The 18,540-nt window shown below is 34.9% G+C and overlaps 1 protein-coding gene across 5 annotated transcripts in view; it reads right to left on the reverse strand.

Moving 5' to 3' along the window:
* Positions 1-18,540, reverse strand: part of N4BP2 (NEDD4 binding protein 2) — a 117,399-nt gene that overhangs the window by 26,614 nt on the left and 72,245 nt on the right. For 4 of the 5 annotated variants that reach the window (XM_024731677.1, XM_024731678.1, XM_024731679.1 and 1 more), the window contains 4 exons: positions 15,966-16,154; positions 14,891-15,059; positions 7,583-7,706; positions 5,819-6,401 (listed from right to left, as the gene is read on the reverse strand). In XM_024731677.1, the coding sequence (XP_024587445.1) occupies positions 6,356-6,401; positions 7,583-7,706; positions 14,891-15,059; positions 15,966-16,154 (528 nt within the window). In that variant the 3' untranslated portion in view covers positions 5,819-6,355. Of the gene's footprint in view, positions 1-5,818; positions 6,402-7,582; positions 7,707-14,890; positions 15,060-15,965; positions 16,155-18,540 lie in introns of those variants that run through there. The other variant, XM_024731676.1, reaches the window with a different exon arrangement.

Consider the following 18,540-nt stretch of genomic DNA (forward strand, 5'->3'; position numbering starts at 1 on the left):
CTATAAGAGGTTGATGACAGAAAACAAGACACAAATAAGTGGAAAAATTATCTCATGCTCATTGATCAGAAGAGTTAACATTAAAATGTCCATACTACCCAAAACCATCTATAGATTCATTGTAATCCCTATCAAAATTCCAGTGGCATTTTTCACAGAAACAGAACAATCCTAAAATTTGTATGGAACCACAAAAGATCCTGAATAGCCAAAGCAATCTTGAGAAAGAACAAAACTGGAGGCATCACACTTCCTGATTTAAAACTACAGTACAAAGCTATAGCAATCATCAAAACAGACACAGACCAATGGAACACAACAGAGAGCCCAGAAATAAACCCACTAACATCTGACAAGGGAGCCAAGAATACTCAAGGGGAAACAGATACTCTCTTCAATAAATGGTGTTAGGAAACCTGGATAGTCACATGCAAAAGAATGAAATTGGACCACTGTCTTACACCAGTCACAAAATTAAATTTAAATTGAGATTACCCAGAGAAGCGCTCCAGAACCTATGAAAGGTACAATTGTATGGTTATACATGTACAAAAGCCATAAATTTGCAGTATATAATCTTTTCCCTACAAAAAGTCACTTAAAAATTCAATCAAGAGAGCAAAGTTCAAGTTTACCACCTCCAAAAAGAATTACTTGTTCCCCACAGTGCTTCCACAATTCTTTATACACAGCTTCTAGTTCTTAGGACATTTACATGTTTACATCTCCCTACCCCAGTTTATTTAGCTTTACATCACTTGTACCAAGTACTGCTTGTACACATGGATGTGATTAATGAATGTTTAAGAAAACACAGAAGTCACTATGCAAATATATTTAGCAGTATCACTAGAAATAACTTATGTACTTAATCTAGTTGCCACAACTGAGTTATTAAATTAAAAGTGATCCCACTAGCAGTTAAATTGTCAACTGAAAACCCATTCCATCAGCCATGTTGGTTACTATTTGGATATTTAAATTTAAATACATACAACTGTGATATCTTTTTTATTATTCCTAGCACATAGTAGTCATCAACAAAGATCTGTTGAATAAACATATAAGAACTAATTTTCACATTACTTGCATTCAGTAATCAAAAATGATGTGGCAGAGACTGCTCTTCATTCCCCTAATATACATTCTCTTTCCTCCAAGAGAATGCCCAAATTTTAGCTGAATATTTGGCAGTCTGAAATAAAGACAATTTCCCAGCCTCTCTTGCAGCTAGATGTGACCACATGACTGAGTTCTGGCCAATGAGATGTAAGTGGAAGTGTCCTGTGGCAGCTTCCATAATTCTTCTATAAAAGTTCATGGCACTTGCCTGTTGCTCCCTTCTTTGTCTTCCCTCCAACAGAATGTAGATGTGATGATCAGAGCTGTAGTCACCCACACTGCTTTAGGAAAATGAGAGCCACACCTTGGATATTGTAGAGTGGTGAGCTAAAAGGATCCTAGATCCCCAAAAACTGTGGAAAAAGAGCATGCCCATCAGTCCTGGACTCTCTATATCTCTGAATTTTAAATTAAGAGAAAAATGAACTTTTATCTTTGCCATTGGGAAAATCCATAATACCAGCTTCCCCTGGATAAAGGAGGAAGACAGATTTATAAACGACAGACTTTCATAGACATATACTGTGGAGCCACATCTCTCTCAGTTGGGGATAACAGGATATTATCTCTTTTTCAGTAATTATTTTTACTGTTATGACAAATGCTGTTGCTCTATACTAGGAGTCAGAGAATCTAAGTTGAAGTCTCTTACCTCCATCACTAAATAGGCAAATCAGTCTAAGCTTTTGTAACACACCTATGTAATAAAATTCTCTTGAGTCTTAAAATATAATGTATATGAAAATTGTTCCACCATACAAATCACTATACACAAAATAGTTGATGAGACTGTAAGATACCTGTGGATAGAAGCTCTGTCTGTCTCACTTTGTATCCCTAGTAACAAATGCTCAATAAATATTTGTTGAACAAATATTTTTAAGTCCTTGCTAAATGAGTAAATTATTCTGCTTTAGAGGTGAATAAAGTTCAAAGGTCTTTAATATTAATTAAAGTATTACTTGAATCCTTTAGAGATACAATTCTTAATTTTGACATCAGTCAAAAGATATAAGGTTATGAAAAGATAAACCTAGCTAACCCATTTACCTGGTTCAAAAGTAGACCCCTATTTGCTATAGCAAAATAATTTAAACTAGAATAAAAGGTGTGGTACAAAAATGAAAAATTTTTGACCCTTTTCCCTTGAAATTACAAAGTTACACATACACATATATTTTAATATTTAAACCACTAACCCTACCTCATCAAATGAAGGATATCCTCACACTAGACAGTGGTTAAAGTATTTTATTAAATTAAGTACAGAATTTGCAAATGGTTTCATAAGAAATTTTAAAAGCAAAGTTATAAAACATTTTCAATAAAAAAGTACAGAGTTAACAGCAAAATTACATTTTCTTTATAGTACAAATAGAAGTATTTTGTTTCTTATATACTATCTGAAAATTTTATAATATATTCTCCAACTGACAGCTGCAATATATTTTAATGAGAAGTCTCATGGTTAATTCAATCATTTGTTAATCAGGGTTCATCATTTGGACCATAAAATTCAATTGCTCAACTTTAAGGAAAATAATAAAATTCATCATCATGTAATGTGGAGTTATAAAAAGCTCTTCGGGATGTAGATGTATTCTAGCCTTATTTCTCTAATAAATTCTGCAAAGAGACATGAAGTAACACTGTAAACTTGAATTACAATTTAAAAATAAGCACCATTAACATACATTCTACACAAACTGACTTCACCTTTTAAATGACAATTTTTTTTGGCCACGCAAACATTTAAATCTGTTTTCTTTACCATGTAAATAAAAATAAGCAATATTTAACCACTACACAGAAAAATTATCAAACTTCACCTCAATTGCACAATGGAAAAGCACTCAGAAAAAGCATGTGGAAAAAAGCAGCACACATTATTTCTGTCTTTTTTATACATTTTGTCATTTTCTTAAATTGAGAGCAGTTAAAACATTGTCAGAGCAATTTCCTGAGTTTCAAAGTTTCCAATTTCCAGCTCAGAAATAACCAATCTTACTTTTATACATGTCCTTTTCCTAAGCATACAAAACACTTGAATTTAAAAAGAAAAAAGACCAAAATAAAGGATTGGAAACAATCCAACAGAATTATTTAGCTTTTCTTTTCAAAATGTGTTATAATACACAAGACACTTTAAAGTCAGGATTTCTACTATACAATATGTCCTATATTTAAAGGCCTTAGAATTGCAAGTAGTATTGAAACACTAATAAACTGAAGAAACCTCAACTTGAAAACAATATAGAGATATATGAACAGCCAATAAATGTAAGACAACATGCTTCCATTTCTCCTGTTGAAGGAAGGAAATGAATAGTTGGAAAATACTGTTAAGAGTCCCCTCATTCCAGCCCCACTTTCCCTGTGGTTTCCACATTAGTTCTCTTTTTCCCCTGGTAGATACTGGTAAGAGACTATTGAAAGAATATAACTGTTACTAAACTCTTGCAAATTATAGAAGTGTTATAGTTTTTTTTTTTTTTTTTGCGGTACGCGGGCCTCTCACTGTTGTGGCCTCTCCCGTTGCGGAGCACAGGCTCTGGACGCGCAGGCTCAGCGGCCATGGCTCACGGGCCCAGGTACTCCACAGCATGTGGGATCTTCCCGGACTGGGGCACGAACCCGTGTCCCCTGAATCGGCAGGTGGACTCTCAACCACTGCACCACCAGGGAAGCCCTATACTTTTAAAATGTTAATAACTTTGCAAAAAGCCATTCTAGTAAGTCATATATTAGCACAAATAAACCAATACATACATCAAAACTTCGATAATCCCCACATTATCATTAGTTTTGACACACAGGATTTAGAAATGGGCAAAAGAGAAAAATGTGATAATCCTCAAACTCTGTTTACCTTTGGCATACAGGACTTAGAAACAGGCAAAACAAGAAAGGGGCAATTATAAAATTTTCTTTCATAATTATGTGTTGGTTAAACTATGCTACATAGTGGGGTAGGAGGCAGTTTGGTACTAAACAACTTCATAGAAACATTTATGATGCTCAAAATTTGCCTACATATTTATGGATGATTAAGAAGAAATACCTTAGATTTACCAAATAAAGCATAAAATTAGAGTTGATACAGTACAAAACATAGGTTCTTTCATTTGGTTTCTGCCCACAAAATATCCCACCTCTTGTTCTGTTTGACTGCTCCCACATCAATCATAATTATAATAAATAATACTGAAATAAGTCTAGCTGAAGTGCTCAAAAGTGATGTTTTTTAAAAACTGGGTAAGGAAATATAAAAACACAGAAAATGAGTATGCAGCTGCACACACTAGAATAATTCTAGGTTTTAGTACTGTTATTCACATGTCTTAAATCATATCAATTTATATGTAGAAAGATTTTATTTCATTAACAGTTGTAGTTTTGTAATAAGCTGCTGAAAGGAATTGCCTTATTTTTAATGTACACAATTCTTCTAGACATCACAAAAAACATAATGCCAAACTGTTGGCATTCTTTTCTTTTTTTTAACAAAGTACCACAAACATAACAAATGTGAATAATACTTCAATACCAGTCACTATTTCTAAGTAATAAACATATATTTTTATTTTTGTGGAAATAAATTCAATGATATGGCTCTTCTTTTACAAGCATGCTTTCATGATATATAAAAACATTTTTTGAATTTTATTTTCATTAAAATGTCTGTTCTTTTGGGAAACCATTCTGAAATTCAGGATTCTTTCAGTAATAGCTCAATCGTATCATTCCTGATCCAATTAATTTTTTAAGCTTATCAAAAAACAATACAATTGTTTGCTAAAATTACATATGTTGAAAATATCCTTCATATCCAAAGTCAAATTTATTTAAGCCAGTGTCTCACATTGGAAAATTATACTTCGCCACACTAAACTTGTGTGTAAAGGAAATTATAACTGACATACTAACAGGACTTTTTTAGCTCACCAAAAAACAGAAGTCAATGAAAGTTTCCTTTCAGAAAGTTGGTTCTTTTTAAAAATAAAGGTAAAAAACTTTTAAATTGTAAGAATTTCTTTTATGATTATATCAAAAAAGTTTTCTATATCTATTTAAGTTAATAGGATTTTGACCTACTGTAGTTTAGAAATTACATGCCTCAAATATAAAATATAGCTCTTTAGTACTGTCTTCAATACCACTTACACAGACAGTTCTGTAAGACTAGAAGCAGTTTTTATAAGACAGCAGCACTTGGTAGATATCTAACCATTTCTCCTTCTCTGAAAACTTGCCTGCCTGTGGAAGGTATAAAACTGCAATATAATCTCAGACTCCAACTTTACTCCTAGAAAATGTACACACACAGAACAAAGGAACAAAAGGTAAGAGATCACAATCATATACAAAGCAGAGGAAAGTGCAACAGCATGTCTTCCTTCCTGTAGGATACAGCAAAATGATTTTTTTTGTATTGTTTTGAAATCAAAAAGCACTCAAGTGTTTTTGTTAGATCTCCTTTCTTTCATTACTACTGGTACTAGTACTTTTTTTTTTTTAAATTAATTTATTTACCTTTGGCTGCGTTGGGTCTTCGTTTCTGTGCGAGGGCTTCCTCCAATTGCGGCAAGCGGGGGCCACTCTTCATTGCGGTGCGCGGGCCTCTCACCATCGCGGCCTCTCCTGTTGCGGAGCACAGGCTCCAGACGCGCAGGCTCAGTAGTTGTGGCCCACGGGCCCTGACGCTCCGCGGCATGTGGGACCCTCCCAGACCAGGGCTCAAACCTGTGTCCCCCACACTGGCAGGCAGATTCTCAACCACTGCGCCACCAGGGAAGCCCAGTACTTCTTTTTTAAATACAAGCTTTTGAAGGGCTTGTATTATGAACCAGGTCTCAAAGCACTTTAAATACCTCTCATAGAAGCCTTTAAGACTTTACTAAATGTCAAACAACAATTAATATAAAGGTTACATTTTCTGTCTGAGAAAGAATCAGAGCATTTCAATCTTTAAAACTGCAGCTGATAATTTTCTTAGATATTTTGTAATCAGTAAAAATTCTCTTTAATACTTTTAATAGACTACATATTTGGCATGTGATTCAGTAAAAAATTAAACTTCTCTTGAATTTTGAAAAACATAATGTTTTTCTGTTTTATAACTGGACATTACTTCTAATAAAACACACATTTACAGTACAGTTGACTAAATTACTGCAAATAAAACTAATTTTAACCTACAAACCTTCACACTTTTAAGTCAAGGACATTTATTTTACTTTAGCATGACTTTCAAGCACCCTGGTTTAATTTCAGAGAACCTGCAGAAATGAAAAAAAGAGTTATTTTAAAGATAAGAATTTCAAACTGATTAAGAAACATAATCTTGTAATCAATTCAAGTGCCTATGGTAAACATAATATTCACTATCAAAACACTCTCCTTTAAGTTAAATCCAGCACTAATATCTATGCTTATGTTCCTTTTAATCTATTGTCAAAATAAATACATGACTAAGGCTGGGGGTTATTCCTAATTAAGTATGACAATTTAAGATTTTTTAAAATTCTCAAGCCTGAATTTGACCCTCATGAACAACAGCACGCTGCATGAAGGAGAAGACGATGTCTGCATTACATTATTTCTATGCATTGTAACAGTACAAAGAAATCTCTAATAGGTAAGTCTGATTCATCAGGCCATGAAATGCTTTCAACTCCCTCACTGTGAAATTTAAAGAAACACAAGTCTCTAAAACAGATCATCAATCCCAACATGATAATGTTGTGGTCTAACTACTCCTTTTGTAAAAGTAACTCTAAAATGTCATCTATTTTCATGCTCAGAATTAACACTACCATTTTCTATAATATAGCCAACATTTTATTACATGACATAAACAAAATATGCTACATTCATTGAAACTGAAGTAAGGGAAGGAGGGTACTTAGATTCCTCATAACCACTTAATGAAAAAGGACATTTCATGTTTGTCAGCTAAGATCAATAATGGCACTTAATTCATGAAGATGTGTAAATTCGTAACTGACTGGAGATTTCCACTAATGTTTAAATACATCCAAATTATAACCACATTTTAGCAGAAGCTCCAACTCCTTCCAAAATCCACAGACATGTTATTTCTTTTCAAAGGAATTAATTAAACAGCAACCTTAAACTATGATATGTATAATCTAACTACCTTGAATGATACATTATCAAAAAAACACAAATATACTTAGTTTTTTTTAGATTTTTAATTTATGATAGAAATAGTTTTGTCAAATGATTACTTCAATAACAAACATTTTTCTTTCATTTCTGGTTTAGTGGACATAATAGAAAGGAATGTTATATATCATAATCTAGTCATGAATTTATGGCTAGAATCAGATGGTTAAATTTAGTTAACTATTTTAACAAATTGTTCTGAGCAAACTATTAGTGTTTACCATCTGCATATGGGCAACTGCCATTATCGATAACAGAAATCTATACTCACCTGAAGCTATGGCTTGTGAGGTATTTAATGACAGCTGGTTTGATGCGAGCAACTCCTCCCTGGCTGTGGTTTCCTCTCCCCGTAATCACAGAAAGATAGGGCTTACCACCATTCTGCTTAAATTCTGTTACAACAGGAAGTGGAACCATTAAAATTGATCTATCTTACATTCTCAACAGAAAACAAACCTTTACTCAAACACGTATGAAATAATTTTCATGAGGATTTAGAGATTTATCACTTCAAAAATCCCCAAATTAATGTTTTTAAATGTACTGTTTCACCTACACTTTATGTATGGAAGCTTCCTAGCAACTCATCCACCTAAAGACTTAAGTGGGACTTCTCCTGTGGGGAAAGAGATTTCCATGTGTTATCAGAATTTCTCTCTGAAATAATGATAACAACAATAATATTAATGATACTTAACAATTATTACACACATGGAGTCAGGCATTGCTTTAAGTGACTTATATTTATTAACTAAGAATCTTTACAACAACTCTATTACTCTGAAGCCACACAGCTTTGGTCTGATTAGCAGCTCTGCCACTAAATGACTGTGTGATAGGACCATGGACGATTATTTAGCTTATCTGTGCCTATTTCCTTAACAATAAAATGGGGTATAAGGCAACTGCTTTACAGAATATCATCCTCAGGAAGAGCCATTAGCAAATCCACTAATTATAGCACGGACTGCAGTCTTACTGCTAAAGATAATCAATTATTAACTTAAGAAACTCTTCCAAACTGATGATTTTAAAATATCAAATGAACCTGAGACTCTTAAAAGACCACAGCTTCTGCTTTGGAAGTGACCTTGTGAAAATCAAGTATATAAATCCTGAAAGTCAGTAATAGCTACAATAAAATAACAAAAAAACTTGTTAATAATAGGAGTTGATTTAGTAATTCAAAAGATACTTGTTCCTCAGTTATAAATAGCACAAGTTTTGGGCTTCCCTAGTGGCGCAGTGGTTGAGAGTCTGCCTGCCGATGCAGGGAACACGGGTTCGTGCTCCGGTCCGGGAAGATCCCACATGCTGCGGAGTGGCTGGGCCTGTGAGCCATGGCCGCTGAGCCTATGCATCCGGAGCCTGTGCTCCGCAACGGGAGAAGCCACAACAGTGAGAGGCCCGCGTACCGCAAAAAAAAAAAAAAGCAAAAGTTTTGACCTTTAGCACAAAATACATATACACATAAACATTCCATATTCTGCTCAGTAAGTTGCCCTAAGACTCCATCAGATCCACAGATTGTTTTTCGAGTCTCATATCTCCAGGGCAATATTTAGACTAGAATTTTAGTGGATATGTTGGTCCTGCATTTATAATTCCTTCTTTGCTTAAGATCCACCACCGATGCAGGGAACACGGGTTCGTGCTCCGGTCCGGGAAGATCCCACATGCTGCGGAGTGGCTGGGCCTGTGAGCCATGGCCGCTGAGCCTATGCATCCGGAGCCTGTGCTCCGCAACGGGAGAAGCCACAACAGTGAGAGGCCCGCGTACCGCAAAAAAAAAAAAAAGCACAAGTTTTGACCTTTAGCACAAAATACATATACACATAAACATTCCATATTCTGCTCAGTAAGTTGCCCTAAGACTCCATCAGATCCACAGATTGTTTTTCGAGTCTCATATCTCCAGGGCAATATTTAGACTAGAATTTTAGTGGATATGTTGGTCCTGCATTTATAATTCCTTCTTTGCTTAAGATCCACCTCCATAACTTCAAGCAACATTTTGTTCAAAATTCAGCTCTCTCTGGGTGATGGCTATACACGGGTATTCACTTTGTAAAAAGTTTTTATGCTACACAATAATTATTTGTGCATTGTTCTTTATGTATGTGATATTACAAATAAATGCTTACTTTAAAAAAAAATCTCAACTAACCATAATTCAGCTCTCATCACTCCTTCACTACCGCTCCTCTCATCAGTTAAGTCAGTCATTTACAGCATTTCACCTTTCAATAGTTTACTTACTGCTCTGAAAATGTTCTCACATGCCTCAAAGTAGGGTGTCAGAGGATGTTTATTGAATGAATATAATATGCTTAGTTTCCCAAATTTCAGGTTAATCCTGCTTACCACCTTTTTTAACTGATTTTTAAGCATATCTCAGATTTCTTATCATTTCAACTGTAAATATTTCAGTATGTATTCAAAAAGGACCCTTTAAAAAAAACATAACCACAATGTCACCATCATATGGTACAAAGTAAAAAATAGCTCCTTAATGTGTTTCTAAAAATGGCTAAAAATGTCCCCCAGTAGTCTCAAAAAAATGTTTTTACTGTGACTTGTTTGAATCAGGGTTGAAACAAGTCTCCACACATTGTATTTGGTTGATATATTTCTTAATTTTTAATCTAAAGGTTCTCCTTCCCGCGTGTGTGTGTGTGTGCGTGTGTGTGTGTGTGTGCGTGCTTTCTTTTCTTATCTTTTTTTTTTTTTTTACAATTTGTTGAAAAAATTAGATCATTTATCCTAGATATTTACAGTCTGGATTTTGCTGACTGTATCCCCATGGTGCCATCTAACATGTTCCTCTGTTCCCTATAAATCTGTATAAAGTAGTAGTCAGATCTAAAGGCTCTACCTGCTTCTGGTTATTTGGGGGCAAAAGAAGCTTCATGAGTAGTAGTGGTGTATATTTCAATAAGAAGACACAAAAGGTTCAGATATCTTTTTTGTTTTTTAATTCATCCCCAATTTTGACAATCATCTTTTATGACTAAAAGCAATGCGGGGCAGAGCCACAGATTTTTCACCTGGACACATTTCTATTCAACAATACTACCATCTGCTGGTGATGTCAGTAACTACAGGCTACCACAGGTAGCACGCACAAGATGGGCTTTGGCTTCCAAAAAGGGTTTGTATCTCGAGTCTGATCCAGTATCACCTTACACAAATTATTTAACACTTTTATTCTCATAATTTTTTCTGTTGAGATAAAATTCACCTAACATAAAATTCATGATTTTAAAATGTACAATTCAGTAGTTTTTAGTACATTATTACAATGTTTGTAGCCATCAACACGATCTAATTCCAGAACATTCCATCATCTCAAAAAGAAATTCTGTTCCTGTTACCAATCTCCATCCCCCCTTTCCAGTCCCAGCAAACATTAATGTACTTTCTGTTTCTATTGATCTGCCCATTCTAGACATTTCATGTACAATAAATGGAAATCGTGTAATATGTGGCCCTTTGTATCTGGCTTCTTTCACACTGCATAATGTTTACAAGGTTCATCCATGTTGTAGCACGTATCAGCATTTCATTCCTTTTTATGGCTGAATTATATTCCATTGTATGGATATACCACATTTTTTCCATTCACCAGTTGATAGATTTGGGTTGTTTCCACCTTTTGGCTATTATGAACATTCATGTACCAGCTTTTGTGTGGATGAATTGTGTTTTCAATTATCTTGTGTACAAACCTAGGAGCAGAACTGCTGGGTTATATGGTAGCTCTGTGTTTAACCTTTCAAGGAATGTCAACCTTTTCCACAGTGGTTGTACCATTTAACATTCCCACCAGCAATATATGAGGGTTCCAATTCTCTATATCCTTACTGACACTTATTATTTTCCACTTTATTAAACTGTTTATATCATCAGTTTCCCTACTATAAAATGAGAGGAATACCTACCCTTTATTCAGTCATTTATTCAAAAGTTTTTTAAAGTGGTGAATGAAAGGCTCAATATACAATAATGATTCAATAATCATCATTGACTCAATTCTTGGCCAAAAAGATGGACATTTAATAATCAATTATACAACAAGCTTTTTATAAGTACTGTGATACAGAGGAGTACTATGAGAGGCTTTTAATAGGGAGCCTAACTTAATCTGGAGGTTAACAAATGATAATGTAGATAAACATAAAGAAAAGGAGAAGAAGCAAAACACGAGATGAGAATGTAGAGACAGGCCAAGGAACAATTATGTAGGGATCTGGGAATTTATGCTAAATGAAACATAGCAACCTGTACTTTTTATCACAATGCTAACCATTTATGTAACTATTTATTCACTGTCATCTATCCTACTAGACAGCAAACTCCATAAAGACAGGGATTGTGTGTCTTTTTCACTGCTTTATCCTTGATGTCTAGAATATAGAAGATAATCAAATTTTACTGAGTAAATGATTTACTCATCCTCTACAGACAAAATATTCCCTTATAATACTTCCATATAATACTTCTACTTTTCTTTTCTCCAGATTAAATAATGTATTTAAACCGCTCTTAAATTTTCTCTTTTCTAATCTTTATTGTTTTCTAGTTCTTTCTCTAAGATTTTCAAAATTCTATTTAAAAAACAACTGGGGGAGGGGGATCCTCTACTTTATCAAAGAATGTCTGCTAATAAACAGAGAAGGAACACAAAATTATAAAACACCATTATGAGAACTTCCCTGGTGAGTGGTTAAGAATCCTCCTGCCAATGCAGGGGACGTGGGTTTGATCCCTGGTCCTGGAAGATCCCACATGCCGCGGAGCAACTAAGCCCGTGCGCCACAAGCACTGAGCCTGTGCTCTAGAGCCCGTGAGCCACAACTACTGAAGCCCGCATGCCTACAGCCAGTGCTCTGCAACAAGAGAAGCCACCGCAACTAGAGAAAGCCCACGTGCAACAACAAAGACCCAACACAGACAAAAATAAATTTTAAAAAATAAAATTTTTTAAAAACACCATTATGCAACCACCAATATAATAATTGATTCAGACAAGGATCATCTGTGGATGCTAAAATCATTAGGCAAAATGAGAACAGTTATTCACACAGTCACAAAGTATCAATCACCAAAATTTACTAATTGATTACAAAGGGAGAAAAGGTACATTTACAAAGTGAAATCTGATATGATAGAGTCCCACATTAAGCTAAGAAGTCAAACTTAACACCACCAATACTGGGGCAAACTGACCATATATGTCTCTTGATTAGTTCCCCAAGGATGACCTAACATCTCCTATGCAGTGCTTTCACCAAGAAAATTTTAAACTGAATCAAATCATGAAGAAACCATTAGACAAAGTAAAATTGTAGGGCAATCTACCAAACAACTGGCGTGGAGTCTTTAAAAGTGTCAATAACATGGAAAACAAAAAACAGACTGAGGAACTCTTCTATATTATAGGAGGCTACAGATTTGGGACAATCAACTGGAACATATGATGCATGACTAGATCCTGGATTGGGGGTGGAACACGGCACAGCTACATAGGACATTTCCATATAACTGGAAAAATCTGAATATGGCCTGTATATTAGACAACATCATTATAACAATGTTAAATGTCTTAAAAGTGATAATGTATTGTGATTATGTAGGAGAATGAATTTGTCCTCAAGAGATAAACATGCTGAGGTATGCAAAAGTAAAGCACCACAATGTTTAATGAGACTTATTATCAAATGGTTCAGCAGAAAAAAATTCTAGAGAGATAATAAACAAATGTGGCCAAATGTTGACGACTGATCAATCCAGGTAAAGGACATATGTACAATTCATATATTGTACAAAATTTGTACAATATGTCTATTGTACAATTCTTTCAACTTCTCTGCAGGTTTTTAATTTTTCAATATAAAAAGCTAGGAAAAAGGATAATGATAAGAGGACACATGTTGATATGCAAAATAAAGCTCACTGCAACATTATAATTAAACGTCCATCAACAGAGGGATGGATGCATTATGATAAGGTCACACAATACTACACAGCAGTTATAATTTAAAAAACACTCAATCCGTCGAGATGAGTAGATCTTGAAAACTGTATTGGGTAAAAATAAAATAAGTGGCTTGGCTGACGATATAGTGTGACACCATGTATGTTCATTTTTTAAAACTCACAAAAAGGATACTATAGACCAATTATGGATGAATGTACAATACACGTAGTAAAGGTATTTTCAAAACTGTCCAGGATGATGCAGACCAAACTGAAGGATGTTGATTTCCATCAGAAGGGGAGAGAAGAAAGAGAAAAGGATTGGGGATAATGCAAAGGGAGGAACAACAACAACAAAAAATATATATATGAAGCACATACAGTAAAATGTTATCACTTGTTATTTACATTCACGGGTACACAGGTGTTCGTTATTTTACTCGCAACTTTTTCAATGTGGTTTTCATGATAAAGTTTTTATATCAATTATATTTAATCAAGCATTTAATTACAACTGAATTGTAAAAGCTATATGTGCTGAACTGATAAACCTATATAACATATAGTATAAAACTTTCTAAAATATATACAAATTAATTAACCAGAACAATACAGCTATCAATGACACAGCAGTATTATTGAACCACAGGGTAGTAACTGAGGCATGGATTCCATGTCTCCACAATAAAATGTAAGACAAAGAGAAAGCCAAGTTGAGAATTCAAAAATATCCTAGTAGTGCTAAGAGGAGATGACTCCCTAGTATTAGAGTCTGGGGTACTACAACAGATTGAATTTTCCCAAGTGCTACCATCTGGTGATGAAAAGGAAACAAGATGATAAACCAACAAGATACTTTAATGTATATAAAGTACATGATATTGATTGTAAGAGGCAGGCAGTAGCATTCCTACTGACCCGCAAAGACAAAATACAAGCAGAAAGGGAGAAGGGCATACTACCAAAATGTAAACGCTCATAAATCCTGCCTTTATGATAATTCTACAAAAATCCTATCACCTAATTTACTTCTGCACTTTTTTTTTTTTTTTTTTTTTTTTGTGGTACGCAGGCCTCTCACTGTTGTGGCCTCTCCTGTTGCAGAGCACAGGCTCCGGACGCGCAGGCTCAGCGGCCATGGCTCACGGGCCCAGCCACTCCGCGGCATGTGGGATCTTCCCGGACCGGGGCACAAACCTGTGTCCCCTGCATCGGCAGGTGGACTCCCAACCACTGTGCCACCAGGGAAGCCCTACTTCTGCCTTTTATTAAACATCTGTTGAGCAACTGACATCTAATAAATATCTATTAGCTTTAATAAGTGTCTACTGGACAAAGATGTATTATATTCCTGAATGGTCCAGAGGATTCTCAGATTACATCATGCCCTCCCTTCGACAATTATAACAAAGGAATACAAATGTAACTGAAACAGGAAAATAAAAATGTTAATGCACATGGCAGTTAGAATTCTTTCCCAAGGTTTTCTTGAAGAATGACTCTAATACAAACATCTATAAATGTGGCACAGATATCCTCAGCCTGCACATTCAGACTTCCTTGAATTTGTGAAAATCTGTCATGACTATAGTCCTACCTTCAGTTTTCTGCTGTAAAACTGTCATCAAATGTTCTATAGCCTCATCCACATGCAGCCCATGGAGGTCTAAAACATTCTGTGGCAGCAGGGAGGCATTGACTTTCTCAAAGATCTCCACAGCAGCAAGGTGATTGGCTTCTTTCATCTTCTGCTCATGGAGACTACCCTTTAATTATAAACAACATATCATCAGTAATCACTTTTGATATCTGCTACTTAGTAAGCAATGAGGAAACAAATAGTGCCCCAAATAAAAGGAAGAACAAAAAAGGCAACAACAAATGTAAACTTTTAAATAATGCAATGGGCTAATATGCAAGAATGCACCAAAATTTAGGTGAATTTCAGTGGACAAACAACATAGTTATTAAACTACTAAATCATCATTTCTAACACATTCTCTGATCCAAAAATCATAGGAAGGGGACACTTAAATAAACAACACACATCTCAAGAAGGAATCCACTGGTTTATCTTCTGATAATCCTGAGTCTCAACCCTTTAAAACCTTGCAGTTACCCCTGAAGTCATTCCTCAAGGTTTGCTATTATTGCTCACAAGGTTATACCGGTTTGATACCTTTTTCTGCTCCATCATAAAAAAGTAAGCGATATGGAACCACAGAAAACAAAAAGTAAATCAATCAGGTTTCTTGTAATACCATGCTGTATGAGACCAGGTAGAAATTTTACTTCCCTGAGAGATATTAATGTAACTTTCTTTTTCTGACTATGACAGTGATACACAACTTAAAATTCAAGCATGATAGAAAGCACAAGACCTCTGTAATCCCACCCTGGGATGGCCAATATTAACATTCTGCTTCCTTTCCTCCAGAAAATTCATGTCTGTTTAGAAGCAGTACTGAATGAGAGAATCCAACCTAAAAGAAAATATGGACTGTCGGAGGAATTCTCAGAACCATACATTTCTTACATATTAGGATACTTTATATCACTTATACAATGTACATTCCCCAGAATAACTTAATCAAGTCACAGTATGAGTATTATCTGCTTCAAGATTATTCAGACGTTGTAAGTGACAAAGAAAAAATAATTTTCCTCTTTACTTGTTGGGCATAAAACGTGGCAACGTTTTTCTTCCCCATCCGATAAGCTTCTTTTGCCTTGCTATAGCATTCCATCCTCTTCTGCTGGTGCAGGAAAGCCTCTGCCCTGTAGTCATCATACTCTGGGTACTCAAAATCCTGGAAAGATGGTTCGCTTGGTATATCTTCAGTCTCTTTCAATTTCTTTGCCTGTACGGTGTTACACAATAAGTAAAATACGAAAGAAAGTAGAAAGCACAAACTTTACCTTCAAAAAAATGTATATGAAAACTGGGCTCTACTAATTTTTATCTTTCTTCTTAAAAAACAGACTCTCCCTGCTGTCCATCTAGTAAGTCATGCACTTAGCAACTATTGTTAACCTTTTCATGCCATAAGGGTACTCCTTCTTTAACCATTCTTATCTTAGAAGATGTTAAAAAGTTCTCTAAAATTATGAAAATAAAAAAAAAAAATCAAGCCAAAAGAGAGAATATAAGATATTCAAGGAATGATGCTCATTTATCTAAATGCAATATTTTCCAAATTTTAGTTTGTAAACCCATTCAAAGGATCAGTCCAACCACTGAAGGAAGTAATGGCATATTTCAAAATTTTTTATAAACCAATTGAGAAAGTAATTGAATAATATTCTTGTTAAAACAGAAAGGCATGTGGAGTAACCATGCCTTATAGTAGGTAAAAAATCATAAGGAGGTTTATGGGCAGTTTTCAACCAGCTAACTACCAACTAGCTGCTATGGTAGTGTTGACTTCTTGAGTTTTCTGAAGTATCATCAAGTAGTTGTTACCCATATGAGACCCTGAATTAAAGAAATTAAACTAACTCTAATTTAAAACACAAGGTTAATGAAAATAATAATTATTATACAAATATGCCTCAATACTCTCCACCAAATAGAAAAGAATAAAATTAATGCGTCACCATATTCCTAACTCATTACCACAGTCAAAAATCTGTAAATATACAGTCAGTTTATTTTTTGCAACAAACCCAAGGCTCTCTCTTACCTAAGAATATTCATAGGACCTACATCCTTATGTCACACTCAGTAGTCAAGCTTCACAAGCTTCTTTCATATTAACGTTTAAATATTCTGTGAGTATATGGCTTGCATCCCTGATAAAATCAAAGATTTTCCAGGGAGAGGATAATAAAAACACTTTCTATGACCTTTGAAAAGCCCATAGTGCGTAACAATATGGACATAAACATTTCATAGCTTTAAAATCTCTCTGTGTTGGTGTTCATAGTAAAAAATGCAAATACATTTGGTTCTCTGGGAAGGGACCCTTCATTGCTTATTTTTAAAAAAGAAAAAACAGGGAATTCCCTGGCAGTCCAGTGGTTAGGACTCGGCACTTTCACTGCCAGAGGCCGGGGTTCAATCCCTAGTGGGGAAACCAAGATCCCGCAAGCTGCATGGCGTGGCCCAAAACAGACAGTACAAAATGAGAGACACTTTATCAAATAGCTACTCTCTTTTTAAATAAAACCAAAATTTATTTTTACATCCCTTTCATAGTGATGTGGTTTACTTCATTAACAAGGGCCAAATGAAATACGTGCTGCCTAAGAATTTATGTAATTAGTGTCACTTGAAAGTGTGATGGACTATTATACCAAAACCATTTCCAATGGTAACAAACTTGCAAATTTTATTAAAGGGTAAAGGGAAAAAGTAGTAGTATTAATAAAACACAGTTTTAAACAAATGTTAGTTTCTTGAACAAAGCAGACAAACCAAAATGTTACTGGTATCATGATATTCCCCTTTAGTGTCTGATCCCTTGGGATCCTGGGATACCAAAGACAGACTATTCTGTTCACAAATCTTAAAAGATTTTTATCCGTGTTGTGACACCTACCTACGTTTTTTTGAGAAAGGCTAAGAATAATCTCCAGTATAACTTACCCAAATTTACGTTCTGGCCAACATTTACACAACTCACAAACCCTTTTCTGATTCCAACATTTTCTAACCATCTCCCACTTTGAGCAAGCACACTTTGTCCCCATCACTTCCTCTATCGCCATGACCAAGAGTGCCTTGCTCTATTATCAGGTGAAAAAGTAATCTTCGTTCCCAGTTTGGCACTGAAGGTCTCATCATCATCTTGTACACTCCCTGAATCTTATAATATACTGCACCTACCCATGATGAACACAGGCATCAGCAGTACACTTGGTTCCTGTTCCGTGTACACACTAACAGATCACATGAAAACCAAAATTACCTAAGTTCTACATATCAGCTAAGTGATGGTGAAATATTCAAAGAAATAAGGCAACATACAAGTGGTGCTCCACTATCCCTGAGTGGTCTTATTAATGAGCAAGTATAGCAGGATGATTGAGGACTGTTTAAAAAAGAAAAAAAAGCCTAAAACGAATACAAGATTAATATACAAAATCAATTGTATTTCTATGTATTTGCAATGTACAATCCAAAAATAAAATTAAGAAACCAATTTCATTTATAATAGCATCAAAAAAATAAAATGCTTAGAAATAAATTTTTTAAAAGGCATGTAAAACTTATACTCAAAACTACAACAGGGGCTTCCCTGGTGG

This window comes from Neophocaena asiaeorientalis, unplaced genomic scaffold (assembly GCF_003031525.2).
Source record: "Neophocaena asiaeorientalis asiaeorientalis breed wild unplaced genomic scaffold, Neophocaena_asiaeorientalis_V1.1 scaffold39, whole genome shotgun sequence".
In the NCBI taxonomy this organism is placed as follows: Eukaryota; Metazoa; Chordata; class Mammalia; order Artiodactyla; family Phocoenidae; genus Neophocaena; species Neophocaena asiaeorientalis.